Source organism: Gekko japonicus, unplaced genomic scaffold (genome assembly GCF_001447785.1).
Source record: "Gekko japonicus isolate JY-2015 unplaced genomic scaffold, Gekko_japonicus_V1.1 scaffold870, whole genome shotgun sequence".
Classification (NCBI taxonomy): domain Eukaryota; kingdom Metazoa; phylum Chordata; class Lepidosauria; order Squamata; family Gekkonidae; genus Gekko; species Gekko japonicus.
Window position 1 is genome coordinate 177,189 of NW_015163627.1, and position 22,878 is coordinate 200,066.

The 22,878-nt window shown below is 44.8% G+C and overlaps 1 protein-coding gene across 1 annotated transcript in view; it reads left to right on the forward strand.

The window, feature by feature from the left end:
- Positions 1 to 22,878, forward strand: part of RAPH1 (Ras association (RalGDS/AF-6) and pleckstrin homology domains 1) — a 101,147-nt gene that overhangs the window by 61,127 nt on the left and 17,142 nt on the right. Inside the window, exons 5-6 of the mRNA XM_015407506.1 lie at positions 19,026 to 19,103; positions 19,820 to 19,979. Coding sequence (XP_015262992.1) covers positions 19,026 to 19,103; positions 19,820 to 19,979 — 238 coding nt within the window. The remainder of the gene's footprint in view (positions 1 to 19,025; positions 19,104 to 19,819; positions 19,980 to 22,878) is intronic.

Here is a 22,878-nt window from a genome sequence, read left to right on the forward strand (position 1 = left end):
GCTCCCTCTAAACTGTGGGGTCTTGTGAGCTCCTGGCATTAAAGTTGTGAGTGAGCGATTTGGCTGCTGCATAAATTAATTTGCTCTGGAAGCCATCTTTCCTGCGCTAAGACAAAAATTTGTGAGCCGGGCGCTAAAAAACTGTGAGCTAGCACATACTGACTCAGCTTAGAGGGAACACTGGTTGTAATCCCAGGAGATCGCCAGCCGCCACCTGGAGGTTGGCATACCCAGGTGAAACATAACTTAAGGAAGCTATCAAAAAGGATAACTTGAGAAACTATTAAAATGATACATAATTGCAGTGGGGGGAGTCACAGGTTTCTTTGGTCTATTTGTGGGCTTTTAAAAATCAGGGAAGGAAGGAAGGAAGAGGAAACCATGAAGAGGCAGTGGTAGAACAGAAGAACATTATTCATGTGATTTGTTTTTAGCATATTTTTGCTTGGTGAAAAGTTTATTCGTAGGCAGTCATGTTTGAATCTTGAATAAACTTAAGGATCTCCCGATTAATTTTGAAGGGTTCCATTTGGTCTTTGGCATCTCACAACTCCCCCCCCCCCCACATTACAAATTTCTGTAGGCCTTGTCCTAGTTTGTCACCTAGGAGGGAGGGAATGACTTTTCTGTGATTTTTTAATTATCTGACTGATACAAGGAATTGATAGGTTGGTTGTTAGATCTCTATTCGTGTACAAAACTCTTAATTAGGAGTGTACAAGGTGTTTCCAAGCGTTGAAGGTGTAAACAAACTAAAATGGAATGTAAGAAAGTTAACGTTAAAATAACAGGACCACCAGCCTGAATAAATAGCTAATTACCCATACCTGGTAATTAGCAGCAGCAGTAATTGATAATAAAACAGCAGGTAACAAACAGTGTGGGAAAATAAAATTTAAAAAAAGGAGAACAATCCTCCCCTCTGTACAACAAGCAACAATTAACCATTCAAAAATGCCTGGCCTGTTACAACCTTTGCCTGGCATTGAAAAGGTACCCTAGATTGCTGCTAAGCAGAGGGCAGGCATTCCATCAGTTAAATTCTGTGACAGAGAAGACCCAATCCTTTAAAAAAAAATATTTTGCTGTCAAGTTACAACTGACTTATGGGGAACTCGTAGGGTTTTCAAGGCAAGAGACATTCAGAGATGGTTTGCCGTTGCCTGCCTCTGTACAGCGACCCTGGAGGTCTCCCATCCAAATACTGACCAGGGCTGGCCCTGCTTAGCTTCTGAGATATCTGATGAGATCGGGCTAGCCTGCGCCATCCAGGTCACCCGATCCTTAGTGGCCACTAATTTAAGATCTGGGGATGCAGACAAGTGTCGCAGAGCCTCCAATGCAGATCACAGTTGTTGGGCAGGTTCTTATGCAGTTAAGAGGTCTTTTATATACCCTGAGCCATTTAAAGAAAATGCACCTTGTATTGAGCTGGAAAGGGACTGGAAGTGAAGCTGTCAGGATGTGTGTTTGCTTCAGTTAGTGCCTTTTGGCCTTGCTGCTGCATCATGAACTAATTGACATTTCTGGGTGGTCTAGAGTGCATAATCCGGCATGGGAGTGGCTGGCACACGGATAACTGTGGCTAGATTTTTATTTTCTTGGAAGCTGCTGAGTGGTTCAGGCAAAGCAACGAGGTGTATAGAAGTTGGGATATCAAAAAATCCTGTGTGAAAGTGACCACATTCCAGAATTATCCTGAAGTCCAAGTGCCATTACACTAAATACCGACGTGCAAAGTTGACTTTCTCCATTTCACACAAACAATTTTTGGCTTGGTCAGCATCTCTGTCCTTTATGTAACTGGTGCGTGACGAACACCTTGGCACTGCCACAGTGTCTTTTGTCATATGTAAAGGCAGGGGGAGTGGAATGGACCTATAACCCAGTCAGATCTGAAAAGGGGGGAAACGTTTAAGAAAGTTGAAGTAACCGTATTAGTAAATCTATTAATTAAAAAGCAATGGCACTGAGTTTAATAAACAGCACTATCACAAACATAACATAGAAACAGTCCTTATGTCAACAGTGTCTTCCATCAGTGGTCCGTTATGTCAAGATAGCCATTGACTGCACTCTTGTATCAGAAAATGTGAAGGGGTGTGTGTGTGTGTGAGAGAGAGAGATCCTATAGCTCTGATAAATACTATGTACAGTATTCACAAAAATAAACTTTCAGAAATGCTGATAAACCAGGGCTTCACAAATCCCATATGCAAGGTCGCTGTGGCACCTAGAAATTTCATTGTGGCTCACAGGGTTTTTTTGTGGTAGCAATAATTAGAAAATTTGATCACAAGTATCATTGGATAAATAAATATCATCTACCAATATCTGTTTTTACCCCTTTTTTATTTTTGGCAGTCTCACGTAATGTTAATAAAAAGCAAATCTGCATATTTTTCGGTAAAAACGTGTGTAATATTTGTTCATGCCGTGTGGCTCTCAAACATCTGATGTTTATTCTATGTGGCTCTTATGTTAAGCAAGTCTGGCCACCCCTGGTTTAGATATTACAGATTTCAAGTGAAATAAATACTCCCATCATTATACAGAAAAATCAGTCCCATAATCCTTTCACAGAATGTAGTTCAGTTTTAAAATTCCTGGAGGTGCTCTTTATTTGGAGCAATATTAGTTTGTTTTAACTCAGGAAAGTATCAGTAGTTTGAATCCAGGTAGTCTAGTAGTCAGCGGTAGTCAGCGGTGAGGAGCATTGTGGATCCAGCCTGTTACATATTTTAAAAATCTTTTGCTTCGTTTTGTGTATTCTAGATCAAAAATTCCCCCTCAAAAGAAATAATAAAGCAGTAACTGTTCTGAGTGAACCGCTTGTTCATTCCTGTCCCTTTGGAAATTCATAATTTGCTAACATAGAAATCAAGAGCAGAGGTTATTGTGCATGAATCCTGGAAGACCAAGGGTTGCATAAGGATGAAAACATCTTCTAGGTTATCCAGTATGGTGTTCCTTATTAAACACTAAGACTAGTCAGCAGTCTTTTTTAACAGAAGTTGGATTTTTCCCAACTGTCCGTCCTCCACATCACCATATACATCAAATTGTTAGGAAAGTTGATGACTCAGGATCTACAGGCATGCATGTTCTAGGAACTGAGTATCTCAGTGCTTCTGTGAAACTGACATATTTGTGGAAACCACTGCTTGATATTTTTTATAATTTCCTTCTGACCATGATTGACTGTGGCAGCTTATACTAAGTGGGTCTGTGGTGGCCAGACAAAATACCATGTGGTAGGTCAGACACACACACCCCACATGGTGCATCTGTATTGTCCTCCCCCCCCCCCCCCCATTTCCCTCCTTTTGTTGTAGTTGGGGTAAGAGGGTTTTTTCACTCTTTCAGAATTATTAATTTTGTGGGTTAATGTAGTGGACGTAAGACTGTAGTTGGGTTTCATGTGGCTTATGTTTCCACTGCTGACCCTGAAATATACACTGGAGTTCTCAGATGGAATTAAACGTGCTGATTTATGTATTATATTATATATACTTACTCTGTCGAGAATTCTAGTTGCAAAATGTTGGAAAACGGATGGAATACCCAGTAGAGAAGAGCTGATTACAAAAATTTGTGAAATAATGGAAATGGATAAATTAAATATGATACTATCAGGGAAAGAAGAACATGTGCTTCAAATAAGATGGCAAAACGTTAACAAATGGATTGGGAAAAATGTTTAGCATAAACTCCAAAACTGTTTAATGTACTTTTATGTACTATGTTTATGTTTAGTGTAAAAATTTGGCATCTTACCTGAAGCTTCCCAGGTGAATATTGAAAAGTCGTCTAACAGAGTGAAACTCCAGCCTCTTCTGACTTTGACGTATCTAGAAGTCGTCACCCTACACCTATTTGTAAGACCCTGAATTTAACTACATCTTCAATGCAGTATAGTAGGAAGGCAGCTCAAGAAGGAATTCATGCCTAAGTAAGATGATGATTTGCATTAGGTTTGGTTCACTTCACTCTTCAGCATATCATATAAATTTCATTATCAATAAAGGAGACAAAGGGGGGAGGACAAACATATTTTCTCTTAAAGCATTGACCCTATGAGAATGGCTTGAATGTGCATAAGGTGTTCCTCTGAAGATTTTCAGTCCTTTCCCCCCCATCCTGCATGATAATAAATTGATCCTTTCCTCCCCCTGACCCATTTTACCACTGTCTTTTGCCCTTCCCTCTCTTACCCCCTCTGCCATTTTCACAGCATGTTGTTTCTGTGGAACTTCCCAGCAAGCAAGTCAGGCGTCAAATTGACTTTTCTGAAGAAGAGGCTGAATTGGCTCCTGTAAGTTGCCAGTTGTACATGTGATTCACAATGTCTAGGAGGAGAAATCCTTAAAGGAAGTCCCACCCTTAAGGGAAGTCCCGCCCTCCGTGTCACAGGGGAGCCATGTGCAGCACTCGCCCTTCTGCTTCCTTCCTTATGGGTTGAGTCGCACTCATCTGAATTCAAGCCCATCACCCGTTCCACTGGCCCAAGTGAATTCTGTTGTCCTGTGATAATTTGGCAGGGGAGTGTTAGCCATCTTAAATCCGCAATGTGGGGAGGTCTGATTTCTGCACTTGGTTGAGTTGCAGGCACAGTGTGTGTCCCAGTAATACTTTGTGGCTATTTAAACATCAGGCAACAAGGTAAGGCTTTTGCCCATGGAGTGTGTGGTGTCAGCGAATTCACATTTATGTGGCACATTAAATTACATCTTGGTGAGAAAGGCGGACTATAAGTAACACCAATGAAATAAAATTTCATCCTGTCAAGATGCAGGTGTGCATTCCATGAATCACCTGTGACTGGAACTCTTGGGGAGGGGGCAGAGAAAACAAATAATTACACTGTTAACTTAAGAAGCACTCCAAAGCTGATACCCAGAATTAAACTTTGTTGGTCTTAAAGGTGCCACTGGACTCAAACTTTGTTCAGATAATTACAATGTTTACTTGTATATCTTCATAGAGTTGGAAGGGGCCATACAGGCCATCCAGTCCAACCCCCTGCTCAGTGCAGGATCGGCCTAGAGCATCCCTGACAAGGGTTTGTCCAGCCGCTGCTTAAAGACTGCCAGGGAGGAGGAGCTCACCACCTCCTGAGGCAGCTGATTCCACTGCTGAACAACTCTTATTGTAAAAAAGAATTTTAAGAAAATCTTCTCGCACAAGGCTCATCTGTGGCACCATTGTAGTTATTTCTTAATTGTTATTCCTGTAGAGAAACAATTTAATCATATTTTTATGTATATCTACGTCAAATAAAATAATTTTTAAAAATCTGTGGCCCTATTGTAGAAGCAGTAGGGTCAGGGCTATTTTTGGGCAGGAACGCACAGGAACGGAGCTCCGGCTGGCTCCCAAGTTGGCCACGCCCAGCAGGAACTCATTAGCATAATAGGCCACACCCAACAGCAGAAACTCATTAGGATTGGCTACATTAGGGGTGTGTGGCGTAACATGCAAAGGAGTTCCTGCTACAAAAAAAGCCCTAGGTTTTGACAACAAACAAGGTAAACAGAATAAGAAGCAAAAGGTGGGTGTGGCTGGATGACCATACTTCTGGTAACTTGGGGGTGTGGCCCACTATGCTAATGAGCTATGCTTTCAGGGGTGTGGCTGGATGTGCTAATGAGTTTCTGTTGTTGGGTGTGGCCTATTATGCTAATGAGTTCCTGCTGGGCTTTTTCTACAAAAAAAGCCCTGAGTAGGGGCATTTGTGGCCTTTGGCTTGGAAATGGCATTTCAAGATATGTAATTCAGACGTGTGGTGCCCATTCAGCTGTTAAAAGAGGGTTCTGCAGCCACTTTGTTTGTTTTCACAATCTGAAACCCAATGCCAGCTGTTAATCCCTACAGCTATTGCTTGGCCTTTCAAGTGGCTTTTCAAGTCTGAGGTGTGTGTATGTGTCTAAATGTTTTATAATGTAGGATTAGATGAAACAACTGTGTGGAGGCAGTTCATTAAAATTTTCTGTTGCACAATATTGCCATCTGCTGCCTAGATTAAGCAAAAAAAATTGTCTGATTTAATTTTATCTACAACTGACCGAACTGTGTTTAAAACCCCTAGTGATACTGAAGTGAGTTGCCTATTGGGATATTAAAGAAATCTTTAGGATTTAAAATCCTTACATTTTCAGCAGTATACAATCAGATGAAGTAATGGGGATATCAGTACTGGTTTATAGGTTCTGCCTGAATTTTGTACTGGGTTTTGAAATTGGAGAGTGCTCTGTCTGCACTTAACCGTTTGTGTTTAAATGCTGTCTTCCCCATTTCAGTAATTTTTGCTGAATTCAAACAGGGTTGAGACATTTCCATCATCTTTTTTTGTTTAGATTTTGGCCTTCCATGCATTTTTATATTGTGCTTTTTTTACAAAAAGCCTTTTGCCCTAATCACTTTATGTATTTTCACAACTTCTAAATCTTGGTGCATATCTACAAGTTCTTTTTTTTTTTTAAGAGTCCAAAAATATAATATTTTACATATAAAGACTCTATTTGTCTCCTCTCATGTCATTTCTCTGTATAATGCTAATAAGAGAAGAGCCCATGGGAAACAGGAATTCATTGGCTAGTACATCTGAACCACACAACACTGCGCTATGCTGGGGCTTTTCCCACTAGACTTGCCAGATCTGGGTTGGGAAGTACCTGGATATTTTTGGGGTGGAGGGGGCAGGGTTTGGGGAGGGCAGGGACTTCAATGGGGTATAATGCCATGGACTCCACCTTTCTAAGCAGCCATTTTCTCCAGGTGAACCGATCTCTATCACCTGGAGATCGGTTGTCATGCCAGGAGTTCTCTAGCTACCACCTGGAGGTTGGTAACCCTACTTTCCAGTTAATGTATAGTTTATAGGCAAAATCTACTATAATAGACCACGGCGCACGTTTTTTCTGAAAATATTTCAAACCTGAGTTCTGTAGCAGCAGCACAAAGCTGCTGCCTTAAGAACAGAAGTTTCTAATGAAAGATCTGAATTTAAAAAAAATAATTTGTAATTTAATCTGTTAGTATTATGAAAAGAAGGAGTCGTGGTAGCGGTGTGTTCTAAAGCCGTTCACTGGGGGAGATCAGTGCATTTGGACAGCTGAGAGCAAACAAGCTGAAATTCCTCACTGTTGTTCGTAAATGTTTGCAACAGCAATGCAGTGCCTTTTTTCATTATTATTTCACCACCACTGCTTGTGAAAATGTTCACTTCATAGCCCTCCTTTCCTCTTGGTGGTGATAAGACCGCAAAGCCCGACTGACTACAGATAGCATTGAAGTCCATTCACTGTGTAATTCGTCATCGGGTTGTATCAGCCACGTGACCAGTCTAGGAAGGAGGCAGCAACCAGCCTGAAGGGCTCCCCTTGGAAGCTGATGGTCCAGTTGTTTGGCTCTGCCTGCGATTACGGAGGAGCAGGACTGAGTGACTCTCTGGTGTCGCTTGGGAGGAGACTACAAAACATTTGCTCTTTGGTTTTATCTCATTTCCGTCTCGATCGAGATGTCTCAGGAAGAGAGTGGCTCATCTGCTTGGGTCATGGGCATGTTTGTTTATTTATTTGTTTATTTTTGGATTTATATCCCGCCCTCCCCGAAGGCTCAGGGCGGCTAACAACGAGGCACAAGTGCCAGAATTAAAACAGATAAAACAGTCTAAAAGCATAAAACAATACAGTACAACAACAAAGTGTCAGTGCAAGATGGGGTAGAACTTCCTCAAATGGTATTGGTCCCACAACTTGTCAGCACCCTCTCCTTCCAGGGTCACCTCGCACCCAGATGGAACCACATATTAGTGGTAGTGGTGCGATGCTGCAAACATATCGGTGGTGGAATTGAAGTGGCGGCGGCTCCTACTCAAAAGCCTGGCGGAAGAGCTCCGTCTTACAGGCCCTGCATAACTGAGAAAGGTCCCGCAGGGCCCGGATGGGTGCCTACTGACTCTCGAGCCACTCCCACTCCTGCCATTGTCTTCTTGGACTATCCTTTTCCAGCCATTCCAGACTTTGACCAGTGTGGAAGACCATGGCTCAGTTCTCTAGTCCCAACCACATTGAAATTAATGGTGCATGAAAATAGGTATAATTTGCTGTAATTAGCCGCTCATGCTTTCTCGATATATATGTTGCATATGCTGCTAGTTACGACAACTGAGATGACGCATAATTGAAAATAAAACCCAAAGCCCTGCACTGGATAAGTGGTCGAAGACAAGGCAGGCAAACATGGAAATTGGGAGGGAGGGATTAGAAGGACCAGTTTGGTTTGTAGAATAAAGTCTGAGTCCAGTGGGGCACCTTTAAGACCAGCAAAGTTTTATTCAAGCTATAAGCTTTTGAGTGCATGCACACTTCTTTAGATACCTTGGATGCACACAAAAGCGTATACCCTGAATAAAACTTTGTTGGTCTTAAAGGTGTCACTGAATTCAAACTTTGTTCTGGTGCTTCAGACCAACATGGCTACCCACCTGAATCTAGTTTGGTTTGTATTATAGATGAAAGTCTAAAGACCTCCTGTTATCCAAATCAGTCCCTGTGGCACGTGAAGAGAGTCCCCTACATGTGAAGAGATAGAACACAAGTTGTGGGTTAAGAAGGGATTGTTTCAGTCTGTCTATATTCAGTTTCATCGTAGTACAATAAGTCTCCCAGGGTGGGAAAAGATGGAAGACAGATACTTAACCAGAAAGAACCTTTGACCTAACCGAGGTACAGAAAGGGGGGGGGGGATTAGCGCACAACATCACAACCGAACTATTCAGTGGCAACAATGCAGTAGCAGTTTACCTGTGGCAATCCAGTAAAAACCATTTGAGCAGTTCTGGTGTTCAGTTGTATGACTTTAAGCAAATATCCAGTTTAAGTTACTCTGTGTTCTTCCCACATGGTTCGTCTAGGGAACTGGCAAGGCAGGTCCAACGGTTTCATGCTTGTGTTGCTGGAAGAAGGTTCTGGAACAGAACCAACCACCCTGAGGAAGGGGGCGTCCTGTGACCAACACTGGAGCAGAACCATCTACAAAAATGGAGGGCTTGAGAATGCCCTCTCAGGTCCCCGGATTTACTGGGGCTCCCATGAAGTGCGGAATTAGGATCAGCAATTGCACTGAATCAAAAGTGCCAGGTTCCTACTCGTGTATTTGGATTTTTGTAATGGTAGGGAAGAATCAGGTGTGCGCTATGTGAGATGAACAAGCATGGCAGGGCGATCTAGATGGTAGACCAACTTAAAATCTCTTAATGAAAGCCAGGTTGTAACTCTGTGGCTTTACCTGGGCTTGCGATTGAATAATCAAGGAAGCCTGCGTTGTGAGCAAGATTCTGGGAGCTGTGGCCATTCTCCTTACAATGTGGGTTGCTACTTATGGCCATGGGTATGAGGAGCTTTGGCAGGTCAATTTTTATGAATAAACAGGGGTCAGTGTCAGGAACTGAAATAGGTTTCACCTGATCCTAGAGGCGGCGTTCCACACATCTTAGGACTGAGCATGTTGACTTTGTCGTGCACATTCAGGACATATTTACCGCTGTCTTATATCTGTTCATGATTAAGTTTTGAATTACTGCTTTTGATATGCGCTGTGTGATGCATTATCCGCTTTAGACCTGTGGGTGCGTTTCCATTCGGAATGTGTGTGAACGGACATGCCTTTTCTCTTGAAGAGGTTGTAAGCTCTCTATTAATCTACACTAATATTTTTAGTCATTTGATAAGGTAGGTATAACACAAGAAGCATTATTTGTAGGAAGTGGTTTGCTTCCACAGGAGTCGGTTCTGCAAAACCTCTGTGGAACTGACAGCTGGTAGCTCACAGAGGAGCAGCAGCAGCAGCAGCAAAAAGGGCTTGTTGATTTATGTAGTTAATGAGAGCTTTAAAAACTTGCTGTGCACAAGCGGGAACGAGGTGTAACCTTGAATATCCTAATTGCTCACTTCCCTCTTTTCAGCTTGAAACACATCTCTTTTTTTTTTTAAATGTGCTTCTAATGGAGAAAGCAAAAATCACCCCCCCGTCTGCTTGCTAATCATACGCTATAAAAATCACTGCGCTTAACTTCCTTTTGACTGATTTTCTTTCTTCTCTTTTCTGCACAAGCACTCCTATCTGGACAGGGAAACCTCCCTTCTTCTGCGAAACATCGCAGGAAAGCCTTCTCACTTGCTGACCAAGGTGAACTACGACTTTTCTCTTGCATGTGACTTTTTCTTTTTAGATAAGAGTGGCATTCCTGTTTTTTTCCTAAATGTAAATTTGGACTTTGTTTCCAGTTGCTTGTGTATGTGCAGCAATGACTTCCTCTGGTCAGAAGTGGGACAGGCTATACACATATAGCTGGAGTCTACAAAATCTTCTGAAATACTTAATAACTTTGCTATTATGCTATTCTGTGGGATTGTAATGCTAATTTTTTTTAAAAACTCTGTACACTGCATTAATGTTCTCCTTCTGAACATAGTATAAATGTTCTCCCTAAAATCCATGTTTGAAAAAGAGATGCACCATCAGTATAATGGGACACACTGGGGAAGCTCACTGCTAACCTCTAAGTGACTCCAAGGTTTAGAGTACGTCTCACTCATGAGTAGCAATAGAGTCCCATAGCTGCGTTTGACTTCTCTCACTGTGATAGAGTCAGCGTAACATCCTAGAAAGGAACAGTTTTGGAAATGCGCATTCGACAGACCCGTTCAGAGTATGTAGCCCCCACCCGAAAAGATCAGTCTCTACCAAAATGGCTTCCTTGTCATTCACAAATGATGGGAACTGGTGCAGCTTGGAAAGGATATTTGGTACTTGATTTGTTTGGATGTTCCTTTCTGACCCTAATATTTGTGTGTCGGAATAGGTTTGGTGATATGGTCCGTTAGCCAGGACCTCTAACCCAGCCTACACACTCTGAATGAAACAGCTCCTCACCTCTGCTGCTTTCCCAGTATTTGAAAGTTACACCCAACTTTGTATCACAGTGTTGCCCGTTTTAGTATTGAAGCAAAACCTAAGATTGGGAGGCACCAGATTCCATTCAAATTTTGCTTATGGAGAGGCAAACAGCCTTCAAACAGTGCCTAAATTAACACTGCTAAGAATTCATTTCAAAACTCTGCTTGTGTTTTCACCCACTAACGGCCTAAAAACTGATTATAACAGCAACTGTAAATCAGATAAGCAACAGCAGGAGATGCCTATGCAATCTCTCTGCTGATTAGATTAAAATACCTTCATGTTTGCCAAACACAGACATATATTTGGACAAAGACCCTGGGTTCTTCTAATGAGAATCTGATTCCATTTGGAACTCTATGGGATTGGTAGCCCCCCCCCCCCAATTAGTTTAGGATAGAAGAAGAAGCGATTGGATTTATACCCCGCCCTTCACTACCCGAAGGAGTCTCTCTCAGAGCAGCTTACAATCCCTTCCCCTCCCCACAACAGACACCCTTTGAGATAGGTGGGGCTGAGAGGGCTCTTTCCAGAACCGCCCTTGAGAGAACAGCTCTGACTGAGCTTGTGACTGACCCAAGGTCACACCAGCAGCTGCATGTGGAGGAGTGGGGAATCAAACCCAGTTCTCCCAGATTAGAGTCTATGCTCCTAACCACTATACCAAGTTGTCTCTACATTACACCAAACTGGATATAGGTGACACACACCCACACAAGGTCTAGGATAAGGTTCTATAAATTAGTTAAGCAACGAAGAAGAGAAACTACACTTTAGCTTGTGTTTGAGAGAAACTAATTATGTGGTCCCGATCACTGGATCTGGCTGATTGGAGAGCAATTCCAGCAGCTGAATTTAGTGAGCATAGTGAATCGTCAACAGTTTTTATTCTTGAGGTATGCAAAAGTCGACTAGTAGTAGGCAATTTAAGAGAGCACTTGTGTGACAGGACTTTTGGGTTGTTGCCATACTCTGGAATGAAGTTGGAGATGAAATCCAAGGTTTCTCTTCCAGTCAAAGAAAGAGGCCTTCCAGATCAATGCATATATTTTAAAAGGAAAAGGGGATGTTACACATACTCTTCAAACTTAACTCTATTAGAAGAATATAAATGCAAAAAAAGTAACTGGATAGGTAGCATGAGGAAATATTTTTCCCAAAAAAACAATATAAAGAACATTGGAAGGGGAAAATCACTGAATTTTTTCAAGGGTTGTGATCAATTTTTTGTAAAACCAATCCAGCAACAATATTATCCTCTTTTAGAGCACTTCCACTTCATTAAAAAAAATTTTGCAAACATTTCAGTTCAATTTGAAAAATTAACATAAATAAATAGGGCTTTCAAAAGATGTCTGAATCCCAAGCACAAAGGGTGCATGACTCGTCTCCACTAAAAGTTCATTCCAGAATCTTCCTTGGGGCTGCTGTAAAGAAGGCCCTGCTCCTCTTGGCCGCCATCTTCCTGCTCTCGTTGAATGACTGAACTCTTAGGTAGGACCCTACCCATCTGTCTTAACTGGATGTGGGGGAGAGGGCTTTTCCCTGAGGTATGGAAGACCACACAAGACGGGTGGCATTAACCACCACCAGCAGCAGCAGCTTCCAAAGAGTCTTCAGAGGTAGTTCCACATAGAGCAATCCTCTCTAAGCATTATAGAAGCCTGGGTGATGGGTCTTGTCTGGTAGAAGGCTCAGCCAAGGCCTGTGATGTGATTGGCCCTTCCGGTCATGTCTTCTGCTTCCTTTTCTGGAGCAAAGCTGAATAAAGGGTAGCCTGCAACCAGGTACAAGGCCAGCTTGCATCCACTGGCTCCCGGCCATCATCCCCTGTGGATTCAACTCCAGTCAGACGTAAATGCTAAGCTAGCCCATGCTGTTATTTTGGCCATAGATTCACCTTTAGTTTGGCGGCATCCTAAAAAGTTGATTCCTTGCCCCTGCTGGCTTACACACTAGTAAGACGGCCATGCCCTGACCCGGATGGCCCAGGCTAGCCCGATCTCGTCAGGTCTCGGAAACTAAGCAGGGTCAGACCTGGTTAGTATTTGGATGGGAGACCACCAAGGAAGTCCAGGGTCACTGTGCAGAGGCAGGCCATGGCAAACCACCTCTGAACGGCTCTTGCCTTGTGGCTCTGTGGGGTCCCCATAAGTTGATTACGACTTGATGGCCAAAAAAAGAGCTGAACGTAGAACTAAAAACTGAATTAATGCCATCTAACTGTATGAAACTGTCTTGTGCTGCATAAGGTCTTACATTAGGTGTGTGAATGATTTAAATGTGACTGATGGTAGTTTTCCCCCGAAGCGCAGTGAGAACTGCACACAGTAAATACCACATCGGCTCTACAATTTAGGCCCATCAAGTAAATTCTTACAGGCTGTATTAGAAAAATGTAAATAGATTTGACTGGGATTAAATACAGCTGCCATAGCTAGAGAAGATCAGAAGTACTGCTTCTTTGCACACGTAGAACAGTGGTCGGGGGGGGGGAGTCATTTTCTGCCATTCTACAATCTCTGGATTAAAACTCTTTTGCTTGGGATGCATGTTAGGAAATGATGGCATGAATTTAAATTCTTTTACTGTGAATAATTGTTGATGTCTTTTTAAAAGGGTGGTATGCTTAGATACGTGTTTGACTATATGTCTGCAAAGTAAAAAAATATCAAGTGTTAATGAAATTGTGCGCTGTGTACAGTATGGGTTTTGTTGTGGAAATATTTAGGCATCTATTCTCTTACTTCAAACGTTTGCCTACGAGCAGTCCTTTAAGGTACAGATTATAGCTTTGCACAGTTGAAGCGAACTCACAAAATTATACCAGTGTGTTTATTCTGTTTGCATTTATAAGGAGGTCTTGTTTGGAAACCACTTTTTAACCATTGATCCAGAGCAAAAGCCCTAACCAAAAGTGATGCAATAGCATACTATGGGAACTGACAAAGAGACAAGAGGGTGCGGGCTTTTGAGTTCTCTGGAACACGTCATCAGGCTGGATTTTTTTTTTTTTTTAAAGGGAGGGAGGGAGGTTTCTTGGGCCTTCTCTTGTATCCCTGCCAGTGTGGTGTGGTGTAGCGTAGTGGTTAAGAGTGCCAGGCTTCTGGAGACCTGGGTGCAAATCCCCACTCATACGCCCTGGAAGCTCACTGAGTGACCTTGGGCCACTCACGGAAGAGGAGAACCATGTAAGCCCCTCTGGGTCCCCGCTGGGGAGAAAGGCCAGTGCCCCCAAAGCACTAGATACTGCAGATTTGAAATGGTTCCAGTTTCAGGTTGCGCCCTTGGCCTTTTGGGAGGAGGGTGTGACAAATGGGATGCTTCCCTGAGGTCCTAAGATCATTTATTTATTTCATTTATTTATTTTTGGATTTATATCCCGCCCTCCCCGAAGGCTCAGGGCGGCTAACAACGAGGCACAAGTGCCAGAATTAAAACAGATAAAACAGTCTAAAACCATAAAACAATACAGTACAACAACAAAGTGTCAGTGCAAGATGGGGTAGAACTTCCTCAAATGGTATTGGTCCCACAACTTGTCAGCACCCTCTCCTTCCAGGGTCCCCTCGCACCCAGATGGAACCACATATTAGTGGTAGTGGTGCGATGCTGCAAACATATCAGTGGTGGAATTGGAGTGGCGGCGGCTCCTACTCAAAAGCCTGGCGGAAGAGCTCCGTCTTACAGGCCCTGCGGAACTGAGAAAGGTCCCGCAGGGCCCAGATCTCCTCCGGGAGCTCCTTCCACCAGGTAGGAGCAACCACCGAAAATGCCCTGGCTCTAGTAACAGCAAATTTAATATCCCTGGGGCCTGGAATTTCCAGGAGATGTTGACTCCCCGACCGTAGTGCCCTTGGGGGAACATATGGGGAATGGCAGTCCCTTAGGTAAGCCGGACCCTGGCCATACAGGGCTTCTAAGGTAAGAACCAGCACTTTGAAGCAGATCCGGTTCGCTATTGGTAGCCAGTGCAGCGCTTTCAGCACAGGCCGAATGTGATCCCTCCTAGAGAGACCCATCAACAGCCTGGCTGCAGCATTCTGCACTAGCTGCAGCTTCCGGATCTGCGACAAAGGCAGCCCCAAGTAGAGAGCGTTACAGTAGTCTAACCTCGAGGTGACCGTCGCATGGATCCCTGTGGCCAGGTCATCACGGTCCAGGTTCTGGGTCAGTTCAAAGGCAGGCCAGCGTAAAGCGAGTTACAGTAGTCTAGCCTGGAGGTGACCATTGCATGGATTACTGTGGAGACATCCTCCTCCTCTTCTTTTCTTTTCCAAAAAAACACCCCTCTGAGGTGTATGACCTCTGAGGAAAGCCTATTTGGCCGAAACGCATAAGGTCAACTTTTTAAGCCCTTGATATTGTTATGTTTTATATACATTGGTTGTAATTGGGCCCCTATATATGTTTTAAAATGTGTTATTATCAATAAATACATGTACCTTTTTTAATGGAAAGGTTTTAATATTGGCCCTCCTTTTCACTAACCTTTGTTTGGTTCTGGAGTTTATTGTTAGGTTCAGTTTTTTCCCCTTCTTGTTTCTGCTGGGATAGGAACCACAACACTTAATTATGGGATTTTTAGTTAAACATTTGGGGTTAATTTTTCTCTGCCCTTCCATGCTCATCTGCTAGTCTGATGATGCCGTGAGGCGAGCTGCCATTGGTGCCCCCCCCCCCCCCGCACCTCCTCTTCTTTCCTAAATAGCAGTGAACACGTATTAAATTTTGCAGCAGAAGGGAGGCAGGCATGGGGCAGATGGCTAAACGAAGAAAGTGCTCCTCCTCCTCCTCTTCTCTTTGTTTCTTCCTCCCTATGTTTCTTCTCCCCCCCCCCAACATAAGGCCCTCTCTGTATCCCTTGGCTGCCCCATCCATCGGGTGGTGACTGGAAGTAGCTTCACCCCCTCCCCTTGCTAGAGAGCTAGCAAGGGGAGGAGATTTATAGAAGTGGAGGGGGGGCAATGGAGAGCTTCCTGGCTGAGATCGGCTTGGGGCCCGACCTGCATCTAGGATTCACTCTGCCGTCTTACCAGACTCACGTTGGAACAGAAATTCCCCTCTGCATTGCACGCCACTTTCACTTTCCTCTACACTGCATGTCATTTCACTTCTTTTGATCTCTCAATTTTATGGTAGCCATCCCCATAGATTTATGGCCATTTTATGGCCATTCAGGAGTGACTACAGTCAGTAAGGTGTTGCCCCCCCCCCCATATTAGAATGTGGTTTTGAGCCTCATCTTCTCTGTTCCAGTGTGGGTTTGGTGAAACAGATTGGTCAGATAGCAGGCAGCACCCTCATGCTTCCATCCTTCTTCTCAAACTCTGCCCAGGCATCCCACTGTTTAATCCTGGGGCTGCTTGTTGTATGATTAATAAAGGGCCGTAGGGCACACTTCTTCTTAGCATCAAGTCTGGGAAATCTGAGGCGGTACACCCTTTCTCTGAATTAGCTGGGAAATTGTGGTTTTGAATCTCAGTTGACTGACTTCTCTGGGGGGGGGGGGTGGACCCAAGCCAACTGCCCAGGTCTACAGAGAATTCTGGTGAAGACCATGCAGCTGCTGTTTCAGAGACAGAAGCAAAACTACTTTGGCATTCATATATGACATGGTTACATTCTAGAACAGATCACAGGTGTGTGTGGGTGTTGGTAAACACAGCTGTAGTTCAGGTGGGGAACCCTGTTGGTCAGAAGCAGCAGAACAAAGTTTGAGTCTGGTGACACCTTTAAGACCAACAAAGTTTTATTCTGGGTATAAGCGTTTGTGTGCCTATTTCGTGTGTCTTAAAGGTGCCACCGGACTCAGACTTTGTTCTACAGCTGAAATTCAGTTATTGTACTCTTGTAGTACGAGCTTAAGGCATGTTCTGAGTTCACTTCTTAAAGCAAATAGAATCAGATGCATTGTTTTGAACCTAAAGAAATGCTCATGGAAGGTGGTTACTGATACTGATCTTCCCTCTTCCTCCCGAGCTGAAATTAAACCCAAAATTCGCTGTTTCAGGTTGGCTCAGGGATATCTAAAGTGGCCCAGAACACACTTGAAATTCCAATCGCAACAATTCACGTCCTAGACTTTTGCGAGGGTGCCATGTTTCAGAGAGGCCCCAAAGTGGGAGAGGAGTGGGGGTGGGAGAAGAAGCTTGCACCAGCTCCCAGTTTTATTTTTATTTACTTATTAAGTTATTTATTATTATTATTATTATTTACTTATTAAGTTATTTCCGTTAATTGTAGTCCGCCTTTCTCATTTGAACTCCAGGTGGATTACACAGAGTTTGATATGCCAAGCCACAAATCCTAAACCAAAAACCATCATAATGCTGTCCGTTTCCAAGTTCATACGTATATGTAAGAGCGTATGAGGGATGGCACATTTTACTCATTTCTGTTTCTACCCAAAACTGTTGCCCATGCCATGATTGACTGTGATGGACAGTCAGCCACAGCAGTTCTTAGGAAATAAAGGCCCTTCAAAATGCCCCGTTATTTCCTGTGGGTGGTAGACCTGGCTTCCAAAGTAATGGGCTCCTTAGCTGTCCAGTGGCTCATATGCCCTCTGCACCTTTAAAGGGCCATCGTTTTCTGTGGAGGTAGACCGGACCTCTGGAGCTCAGAGGCCAGGTAGAGAATAATGGCCCCTGAACAGTTAAGGAGGCTGTGCTCCATGGAACAGGCAGCTAAAAGCTCGGGCGCTTCCTCTCCTTCCCTTCCTCCTGCTCTTGCTGTCTCAGGGGAGGGGCACCAAAAAAATGGCCCCAAAGTTTCAGGATTTGAAAAAGTACCCGAAACAGAGCCCCAAGCCAGTAACAACGCTCCTGAAAATTCGGGATGATAAAAAGCATGCCCTTCCCAAATGAATTTTTTTTAAAAAATACGGTGAACCAACTTCCCTGCCATCCCCTTTCTTCCAGCAACCACAAGATCTCCAAAACTGGTTCTAAGTTGTGGGACCCACATGGACATCAAGCCTCGTGCTGCACGAAGGAGGGAAAGGAGTACGAAATTAACGCCACTTTGCTCTTGGCCAATAGGAGGATGGGGGTGATGTTTGTCTGCCTTCTCACCGCAGCCCGCAGCCTCCCAGTGTGGACTTTTGCCCACAGATATTCTTCATCCTCCAGCACCCACAAGTACTCTTGTGCTTTGCTGGATCCAGCCCCAAAAGTCTGACAGGAAACTGAGGAATGTAAAAGAACGTCTGTTGAGAAGAAGCATCAATATGTTGAAAGGCTTCAGTTTTGTGCGCAGTTAAAGCAAAGGGTCTGGGCCACCAGTATTTTATTGGAGTAACGAAATTATGAGTCTAGTTCTCCTTTTCGAGCTACGTGAGACCATCTTACAGGAAGGATAAGAAGGGATCCTTACTCACACCAGCCAAATAACATACTTTGTCTCTTGCCTAATTGGCTGTTCAGATCCAGTTTCAGTCCCCATTTATGACTGCTGTTATCAACTTACCCGTTACTTTTATTGAAGATGATTGTGTTACTGACTGACAAGGCCACAGCTCTCCGCAGCTGTTGCTTCGCCACTCGACAGTCGTACAGGCTGAACATAATGAGGGAGGAAGTGGGAACGTGTGGCTAGGAGAAAAAGGCATGTAGGAGAGGGGCTCTTGGAGAGGGCGAGAATAGCCGCCTGTGTTCAACTGGGAGGGGAAATGTCCGCACCTTTTAATACATCAGGTAAAATTTTGAATTCGTTGATTTTAAAAAAAAATGTGCCACTCCAAGGGCCTGCAGTGAACCATAGACTTCGTCTTGCTACCTTTTACTGCTAAATCACTTTAAAGCAAAAAGCGATGGGAGGCGCTTCTCTTTACATCTGCATTTTCCAGAGGAGACATTAAATAATTCGATTAGTGTGGGTGGGAGGAAGGAGAACGGGACAAGGAAGCAAAGCAGTTGCAGCTCTGGGAGGCCAGGTTGAAGACAGGGAAATGACACAAGGGGTCCCGTCAAAAGCTGTCCCAGCATTGTATTTAGTCCCATGATCCTTTCCTCCTGGGGGTGGTTAATACGTGTCTGACCAAGCATTCCTCTGTCCCACAGGAAGAACAAGCTGCTAAACTGAAGGCTGAAAAGATCAGGGTTGCTTTAGAGAAGATTAAAGAAGCACAGGTTAAAAAGGTAAGTGGCAATTCCATTTTTATGTCATTACGAAGTCTAGACTGGATGTGTGTGTTTGAAATTGACCCCCATATATAGTATTAATGTGCCCTCTCCTCCCCGGCAGTCATACCCACCTTGTTTGTCTTGAGTTCTTCCCAGAGTGTGTGTGAAGTGGACTCTGCTGTTAAAACAGAAATCTAAATAGCTTATTCTAATTAATTCTGTGAGGTGTGATGAGGCAGACATGCAATGACTGTACGCTAAAAGATGCCCACGTCTGAATTTACTGAACATGCTCTTAACTCCTACTGAAAACAGTTGGACCATTGAACTAATTTTTAAGTGTATCAGTGTGAATCAGAACAGTTTGCTTTGTAGCAAGGTTATGCTTAAGGACTACTTGCGTGGCTGTTTTAACATAATTCATGGCAAAGCGGGAGTAATGGCAACCGTCCCAACAGGAAGGTGGCAGCTAGTCCTTTGTCAGATTTCCCCTTTTCTGGCACGCCTTGACACGTGTGAACCCACGAAGCTGCCTTCTACTGAATCAGACGCTTGGTCCATCAAAGTCAGTATTGCCCACTCAGACTGGCAGCGGCTCTCCAGGCAGAAGTCTTTCCCATCTCCTACTGCCAGATCCGGGGATATAACCTGAGACCGTCTGCATGCAAAACAGATGCTCTACCACTGAGCCATGGCCCCTCTCCATAACTTGCCGTTCTTTCTCTGTCCAGCTGGTGATACGTGTCCACATGTCTGATGACAGCTCCAAGACGATGATGGTCGATGAGAGGCAGACAGTGAGACAAGTACTGGACAACTTGATGGACAAATCTCACTGTGGTTTTAGCTTAGACTGGTCTTTGGTAGAAACCATCTCGGAATTACAAATGGGTTAGTAAAGCAAGCTTGCAGAATAATCTTTTTCCTGATGTCTTCACTCCCCCCCGAACCAGACTTAATCCATGAAATCTTAGTGGGCGAATCATTGTTATATCAGGCAACGTTTGTTTGTTCGTTTTTTTAAAAACCCTACTTTTCATTTTCCATACAAATCAATGAAATACACTTGGTAACATCCTAAGAACATAAGGCTTGTAGAGGGAATCATACGTTGTGTGATCTTTAATTGAAAATCTTTAGAACTCATTCGGTTCTTTTAATGTGACGATTGTATATGGGTAAACTTAGAAGAAATTATGATAGAGAGGCTGATAGTTAAGGAAAACCCCTGCCATCATATTGTTCCCCAGTGCTCAGTATTTTTAATTCCATGTGTAACGATTAGGGATGGGAATGAACCCCCTGACGGACCCCGGTACAAGCACAAACCAGTCCAGTTCGTGAACTAGGGGTTCAAGAGAACATGTCTCCCATGATCTGCCTATGAACCTCCATGTTCTTCATGGAGATTCATGAGGTTCATGGAAGACACGTTCTTGGGCTCCAAAGGCCTTCAGAGCTTACTTCTGGGTCTGGTGGGCCACCCAGAAGTGAGCCCCGAAGGCATTTAAATGCTGTCAGAGCCCACTACCGGCTCGCAACTGCACTTGAGTGAGCTCCAAGGGTATTTAAATGCCTTTGGAGCTTCCAGGTCGGACAGCCCGACCCGGAAGTTAGCTCTAGAGGCATTTAAATGCCTTCAGAACTCACTCAAGTGCAGCCACAGGCCGGTAGTGGGCTCCGACAGCATGTAAATGCCTTTGGGGCTCACTTCCGGTTGGGGCCATTCTACCACTTCATGAACCGAACAAACTACGAACCAGTTCAGGAAACAGAAAAGTTTGTGGTTTGTTCCAGCAAACGACCACAAACCCCAACAAACCACCATTTTCCCAGTTCGTGCCCATGTGATGCGTGTGTCACACTCATGCATTTTTCTAGTGATTTAAATTTTCAAAATACCAACCTTTCTGCTTCTTCACTTTAAAAAGACATCAAAACCTGTTTCACACCTGTAATAATTGTGATTGGAGTGGGCCGCAGAGACGGCAGTTGTAGGGAAGATGCCCTTCCTACTGGGAAGGCATGAAGCAGACAAACCAGAGTTTTACACACACACTGGAATTAGTCACTTCATCTGATAGCTCAATCAGAGTGTGTTGCACAAACATAGAATTGCCAGCCTCCAGTCGCTCAAAACTAACCGGGATGGGAAAGTATAAGTCTACAAATGAAAAGGTAAAACTCTCCCCCAAATTTTTTCAAAGTAATAATGCTCATAGAAATATGTTAAATATACTGAATATATAAACACATACAATACTTCAAGAAAATGTAATGAACATCATAAAGTCTCACAAACCACAGAATGATATCCTAAATAGTCCACAGGCACAAGCCCTCCAAGGGGCAGTAACAGTCCTGTCCCGTGTACCCCGACGGTATTGTACGTGATGTTCAGACCATTCCGAAGAAATACTGTTGGAGTAGACTGGACAGTATTTTTTTTCTATGTACTGTTACTGCCCCTTGGAGGGCTTGTGGACTATTTAGGATAGCATTTATTTCAAGACTTATCATTCTGTGGTTTATGAAATTTATGCATTATATTTTCTTGAAGTATTGTATGTGTTTACATATTCAATATATTTATTTCTATGAGCCTCCAATTGCTGGCTGGAGATCTCCAGGGATTACATCTCCAGACTACAGAGATCAGTTCCCCTAGCCCGGCGGTCGGCAACCCGCGGCTCCGGAGCCGCATGCGGCTCTTTTGAACGTTTGCCGTGGCTCTACACTGCCCGCCCGGTGACAGGCCTGAAATCCGGCGAGAGAGAAAAGGCGACGGGGATCGGGTCTCCGCTCGTCCGCCCCTGTGCGCAAACTCTCGCTCTCGCTCTCTGCGGGGAGGGAAGGAAGCAGGGGCGGGAAAGAGGAAGGAACACCCCGTGCACCCACCCAGCAAGCCCCACCCCCAGCTCCCTGCCTCCAATCAAGTCACAGGACTCTGAGCGGGAAGCAGTATGTGCCGCCCTTGCTTGTTGCCGCGGCCGAGGCCACCCACCAGCACCCACCAGAAGGCAAGTAAGTTGGTGGGGGTGCGGTGGGGGTGGCAGTTTGTGCTCAGGGCGCCCGGGGCCCGCCTGGCTAGCTGGGGTCCCTCTGCGTCCCCGGGCCCAGCTGAGCGAGCAGCGAGGGGAGGGGGGCCGCGGGGAGGAGAGGGAGAGAAAGTTTTTCCTCTTGGAAAAAGCGCACGTGGGGGGGCAGTAGGCGAGGCGGGAGAGAACTTCTCGTGGAGGAGGCGGTCGAGGCTTGCCAACAAGCCGTAAGTCCTCTGGACCCGCTTGCCCTCCTCCTCTCCGTGGCGTAGGGGCTGCTGCCTGCGCCCGCCGCTTCCCTGCTTTCCCCTCTCCCCCACGGTGGGCTCGGCCAGGCTGCCGTTCCCCAGGGAAGGACGCGGTGTGTGTGTGTGTGGGGGGCGCCGGAGGCCCTTTCTCACTCTCCGAACGGAACCGCGCGTGTGTCTGTGGAGTGGACGGAGCTTCCCCTCCCCTCTCGCAAAGGCGGCCCCTTCGACTAGCTCAGGTCCCCTCCAGAAACCTACAGGGCGGCGCGGGCTGGCTGCCCCGCAGAGCTACAGACGGCGCGTACCAGCCGGGGGCCATGCGTGAGCAGGTCGCTTTCGCTAAGGGCCTGGTCCCCCCCGTGGCGCCGGCGAGGCGGAAGCGCTCCCCCGTGGAGCTTTTTGGACTTGCGCGGCGTCTGGCGCACCCTGCGCGGCTCCTCGTCGGGTCCCCGAGCTGCTTTGCACAGGTAACAGCGCGGCTGACGCCAGGCGACCTGCGAGCGA